Raw genomic sequence first — 6118 nt, forward strand, 5'->3', positions numbered from 1 at the left:
TCGTGGACGAAGCAGAGTCCAGCCCGGGGTCGTCCCATGTGGTTGCCACAAGCCCCGCCGGATGCTCCTTCGTCGAATCCGCCGGCCGCGCCGTTCTCAAGCTCGCCGCCTCCGCTCACTCAAGGCCACGGTGTGTGACGTTGTTTCATTGTGAAAGCGAAACTACTTTGTTTGGTCTTCCAAAAGAGGACACGACTAGAAACAAGTCTGCGCTGTGAATAAGAGACATAAAAGTCACGGCTAAATTGTGTTGCTATGGACAATATTTGAATGCAGCAACTGAAAAATATGAGCCTTGTATTCCAGAAAGCCACATAATAAACTCCAGTGCTGCTGTACCTGCACATGTGTGACAGAGTTTGCTGATGTCCAGATGTTGAGTCTGGTTGCTGATGGGATTGTTGAGCACACAGCTGTAGGTGTTTTTATCCTGATATTCCACCTCCAGAGGTAGAGAGAGACTGATGCTGAGATCAGACACACTGATGCTGGACAATAAACTGTTTCCTTTGTACCAGGAGAGAGTCACATGACCCACATTCACCACTGAACACACCAATGAACAAGATGATGAATGTGATGAAGAACAGTTTGAAGAGTTACTGCTGATGACAGGAACCGGCAGACGAGCTGAAAACATGAGAGAATAAATGAACAGTAAGTATCAATAATTAAGAGGCTGTTTTATTTGTCAGTGTTTTTATTGAGAATTAGTGAGTGTTTAATCCTTATACTGTTCATCTTAATTCATTTCTCAAGATTTGAAATACTGTTACCAGTGACGATAACATTGAATCTGTATCTGATCTCTCTACTTCCGCTGATGATGTTTACTGTATAAAGTCCAGAGTCTGTGGTGCTGGTGTTTGTGATGGTCAGAGATCCAGCCTGATGATCCAGCTTCAGTCTGTCTCTGAATCTCCCATCAAGAACTTCATCATATATAGAGATCCTTCTGAATGCTCTACTGAGTCTAACTAAGAGAAACTTGTTACGTCCAAACCTCCACTCGATCTCATCATCGGTCTGTATTTCAGTAAGTTCAGAGTTTAGAGTGACTGAATCTCCCTCCATCACTGACACTGACTTCACTTCATCAACACCAAACACACCTGTAGAGCAAACACAAGATTCTTCTGTTTAACTGATAGACCTTTAAATAACTATATGATGGATTACTAATGTAAACTGTTTGGAAATTACAATTAAAATCAATTTCCAAACCACAAAACCGATTAATAATTGCATCTTTGTGGTGATTCTGAATGAAAATCATCAAACTGAAACTAAAACTGCTGCTGTTTGAGCTTCAGTGTTGTTTATAGAACAACCATTTGGAAAAACAAACAGTGAATCTTTCACATAAAGAACTGAAGCCATAAAAACACATTTCAAACTCACCAACCAGACGCCACAAACACAAACAGAACCAAACTAATTTGATTGCCATTTTCCTCATCGGTTCACTGAAAAGCTCTCGATAGCAATGCTTAAAATGTCTTAAACACGAGTGAACTGTGATATTTATCTGGTTGTGCGTGAATCCTCCCCTAACCTCCATCAAAGTTTACTTTCAGATGTCCATCCTCTTTTACATCACGAAAATCAACAAGATTTTGCTGATCTCTTACATTTTCAAACTCAAGCTTTAAGTCAATACCAGTGCAAATTAGGCAGAAATAAACAGCCATGGTAATGTGTCTTTGTCCACACTAGAATTTTCAAGTGTTTTCCAAAAGTCTGAAAATGCTTAACCCTTAAATGCATACCTCGGGTCTTTAGCGACCCGGGACATCATTCTCTACCCTCTCCCTCCTTCATTTTTCAAAGTTAGACATCAACTTTCTTAGTATTCCTCAAACTATTCATTATAAACTATATAACAAGAAAAAAATAGTAAAATATAAAAGAATGACAGTTTTCTGATTATTTTGTTGTAAAAAGTGTATAGGGTCGCTAGAGACCCGAGGTACTGTATGTATACTGAACAAAATTATAAACGCAACACTTTTGTTTTTGCCCCCATTTTTCATGAGCTGAACTCAAAGATCTAAGTTTACTTAGTTTACTTATCTACTTTTTCTATGTACACAAAAGGCCTATTTCTCTCAAATATTGTTCACAAATCTGATCAGAAAAATGGGGGCAAAAACAAAAGTGTTGCGTTTATAATTTTGTTCAGTGTAAATTTTTAAGTATTTTTTCCTGAGCGACTATATTTACATATCTGATGACTCAATTTGTGCAATGCATCTTTTTTCCTCAAGGTGGCACTGTTTGATACACAATGATGACGTGATGCTTTACTCATAATTACCGCAGGCATAAAACAAACGAATATCATCAGCAAAAAATATATTGGTTTGAATGGCTTTACTGCAGAGGAATTACTATACGAAATGAAATATAAATGTCACTGCCATTTGATGCTGGATGTGGTGAATAAGCTGCCAGTGATCAAAATATTGAATATGAAGTCATTGAAAATGATAGTTTTGAGAATATGGTTGAAATCGTGAATATGAGCCAGATGCTTAATGTACTGTGGAAGTGCGCTCTGACGATGACAGCGATGGTAAAATCATCTGCTCAAACTGAACCCTTTTAAGTTTCAAAAGGTAACGAAACATGCTTTATTTTATTCTTCTGTAATTGTTCTTAAAATATCAAGATAATTTTTTGCTATTGAAGCAGTTAGAGGTCCATCCGTGCTGGATATATAGGTCCGGGTCACTAAAGACCCGAATATGTAATAATAATTGCCGAAACATTCATGCATTTAAGGGTTAAATCATCTTTTGTGCATGTGTGAAATGTAATAAAAGCTCATGGATACTATCTGGTACCCAGGTTACACTCAAAATCATCATTCCATGTATGGTCCAATACACAAATCACGTTTTGCTGTTTACTTCTTTCTCATTTGCTCCACCAGTTCAACTGTCTTTAGGCTCTTTTTTAAATATTATTCAATATGTGTATTTTTAATGTAACATCATATACTGTATCATAGCATTTCTTGTCCAACTTCACAATCTCTATGCTTTTCTGTATTGTCCTGATGACAGGCAGACGAGCTGGAAAACATGAGAGAATAGAGATAAATGAGGATGAATGAAGATATTGAAGCAGAAGAGGAAGAAACATTAAGAAGAACCATGACTGATCAACAGGGGTGCATGTGATGTAAAATTTTAATTAATCATAACTAACATTCCTTTTCCTTGCAGGTTTAACATTTATATGCTTTTAAAAACTAAATGAACGCTAAGGCCAAAGTTAGTGTGTTGTAATAAAAGAGGAAACCGAACTAGACAGCTTTCTGCGATCGTGTATATATTTAACCTCATGACTTGAGTAGCAAGCTGAAGAATCAAGAAATCCAAATTTGCTTAATAGATGATGAGGGGGTGCTCAACATAATAAAACATGGAGATACTCTTTGAGTGAGGAAACTTTATTGATAAAGATGAGCAAATACAGATGACAAATGAACAGCAATAGAAGTGAAGCGAGATCTGTGTGTTTGAGATAAATCTAAACAATGAAACCTTGCAAATAAATACATTTGAAAAAGAGAAAAGAAAAAGAGAGCATGCAAGCTTACATAATCATCAGTATTATGGAAAAACATAAAAAGAACAAAAACACACTTGAAGAACTTGCCTTCAAAAGCAATCAAACAGAACTAGTGGAGTCAGTGGCAGAGGATCCTGATAACATGCAGATTCAGACTGAGACACTAGATGATGTTGTTGATCCACAGATAAAACACAGACACAAATGGAGCACTGAAATCTTGTTTATGTAGGCTTTTACTGTTCTCAGAGTATATTATAATATTCCGAAAATCAGTATTTTCTCAGGTTAAAGGAGTAGTTGTGGGAAGATATTTTGTTAATTATCGTAGATAGAAAAACAAAATGAAAACTAATGATCTGAATTATAATGTAAACATTTACAAATAATGTTTTAAATAATGTAAAGCTTATATGTGACACTACTGAAATACACAACCCAGGAGTCACTCAACATATGTAATAAAGCATGGAGAGACTTGATCCTCAGAGTGGGAAAACTTTATTGATAAAGGCAAGCAAATACTGATGACAAATGGACAACAGTAGTAAAGAGAGATTTGTTTGTCTTATCTGAGAAATATAGACGGTTTCATCGGGCGCACGTGCCTGGCCCGAAGTTAACTTCTTCCGGTCTGTGTTTGTTTATCGATCTGGCTAGTGGCGCCGAATACAAACACAGTTAAAGTTAAAGTGATAAGTAGACTGAAGTTGGGCTCAGGTTGTTGTGCTGTGGGATGTGTTTCCCGAATGTATTTAAACGCTTGCGCGGTGCATTATGGGATTGAAAGCGGCGCAGAGAAAGCATTGAGAGCGTCAAAAAGTTTGGGCATTCCTCGACTTTATGCAAATATCGAGCGAAAAACACCAGGCGGCAACCAATTGCTGTGAAAAGAAGAAGATGAAACGCAAACAGGGTGTAAACATTGTTTTAAAGGGGTCATATGATGCTATTTTAAAGATCATTATTTGGTGTATTTGGTGTAACAGAATATGTTGACATGCTTTAATGTTCAAAAAACACATTATTTTTCAAATACTGTACATTATTGTAGGTCCTCTATGCCCCGCCTCTCTCAAACACGTCGTTTTCAACAAAGCCCCGTCCTTTGACAAGCGCAGTCTGCTCTGATTGGCCAGCTGACCCAGTGCATTGTGATTGGCCGAACACCACAAGCACGCGTCGGAAACGTAACGCCCCTTACCATAATCGCGAGCGTCAGCTTTCAAAGTAAATATCAAGACAGTTAATAACGTCGTTAGTTTTACCATCAGTTCAAGCCCGAAAGGGCAACAGAGTCGCGTGACAGACACAGTGATGATGCAGTACACAAGCCACGGTTAAGACAGCTGACATGTGGGGGCGTGTTAGAACGAGCCGTTTTAGGTAGGCGTGGTTGACTCTTAACTTTTATAAAGAATATCTCTTTGGATTTGAGACTTTAGTCTTTGCAACTTTACAGACCTTCTTTATGCACCAAGAGCTTGTAACACTTCAAAGAGAAAGGAAAACTTGAAATCGCATCATATGACCCCTTTAAGAGGCGTGCTAAATTTGACATGCCCCAAAGCAGTGGCGTTGTAGCATTGCGGATTTGATGCTGTAGTGGAAACGCACCGTTACTGTAAAGCAACTTTGCTGTTGCTATTGATTCTATGTGGAAGTCTACCGGAAGTTAAGTTTGGGCCACAAAAGCGTGCATGCGCAGTAACATTTGTTTATGTTGTTGCCGTTGAAACCGTTTATAAACAATAAATCCTTTCAAATTGAATTTTTACAAATCTGACAGTGAACAATAGAGCACAAGCTCAAGTAATCATCAGTATTATGACAAAAACACTAGAAGAACAAAACACACACTTGAAGAACCTTTAAAGTTCACCATTCTGCTTTAGACTTCTATACTTTGTGAAAAACATGAACATATATAGCATTACATTAACAAATCTCACAAATATTAATATACTGTAATTTGCAAGAAATTGCATCATCAGTCATGTACCTGAGGTACAGGTATAAAGCTATAAATTAATAAGTCTCACAAAAATGTACATATGCAAAACAATTAGTGAGAAATGACATCAATCATATCCCTGATGTGTGAATATGTGCTTGATCTTGTTGAGCTCTTCTGCATCTGATGTAATAAACCAGAAGAATGACCGTAGCCACGCCCACCAGAGCAGAGAGGACCAATCGGATCACGGCTTCAGTAGAACCACAAGAGTGGACAGAGTCTGAGGAATAAAAACATCAAACTGAGATCAGCTCAGTCAATAAACGCTATTATCAAGAATATATGAAGGACAGGGAAAACAATCGCTACTTACTATAGACAGAAACTCTAAATGTTATTGATGATGGTTTTGTTCCAGTTATCTTTAGTTTATAATCTCCTGCATCTTCAGTTGTTATGTTTGTGATGGTCAGAGATAAAGTTTGTTTGTTCAGCTTCAGTCTGTCTCTGAATCTCCCATCAAGAACATCATCATATACAGTGCTTGTGTTAACCCGTCTATTGATTTTAGCTATTAAAGTC

General features: G+C 37.6%; 1 protein-coding gene across 1 annotated transcript in view; it reads right to left on the reverse strand.

Annotated features, from left to right (window-relative positions):
* LOC107702611 (SLAM family member 9-like) overlaps positions 1-1536 on the reverse strand; it is a 9937-nt gene extending 8401 nt beyond the window's left edge. The window contains exons 1-3 of the mRNA XM_016504985.1: positions 1402-1536; positions 777-1112; positions 340-630 (exon numbers count right to left, since the gene is read on the reverse strand). Of these exons, the coding sequence (XP_016360471.1) occupies positions 340-630; positions 777-1112; positions 1402-1459 (685 nt within the window). The 5' untranslated portion in view covers positions 1460-1536. The remainder of the gene's footprint in view (positions 1-339; positions 631-776; positions 1113-1401) is intronic.
* Positions 1537-6118: the final 4582 nt, after the last annotated feature.

The sequence above is a fragment of the Sinocyclocheilus anshuiensis genome, unplaced genomic scaffold (assembly GCF_001515605.1).
Source record: "Sinocyclocheilus anshuiensis isolate Anshui unplaced genomic scaffold, SAMN03320099.WGS_v1.1 scaffold802, whole genome shotgun sequence".
NCBI lineage: Eukaryota > Metazoa > Chordata > Actinopteri > Cypriniformes > Cyprinidae > Sinocyclocheilus > Sinocyclocheilus anshuiensis.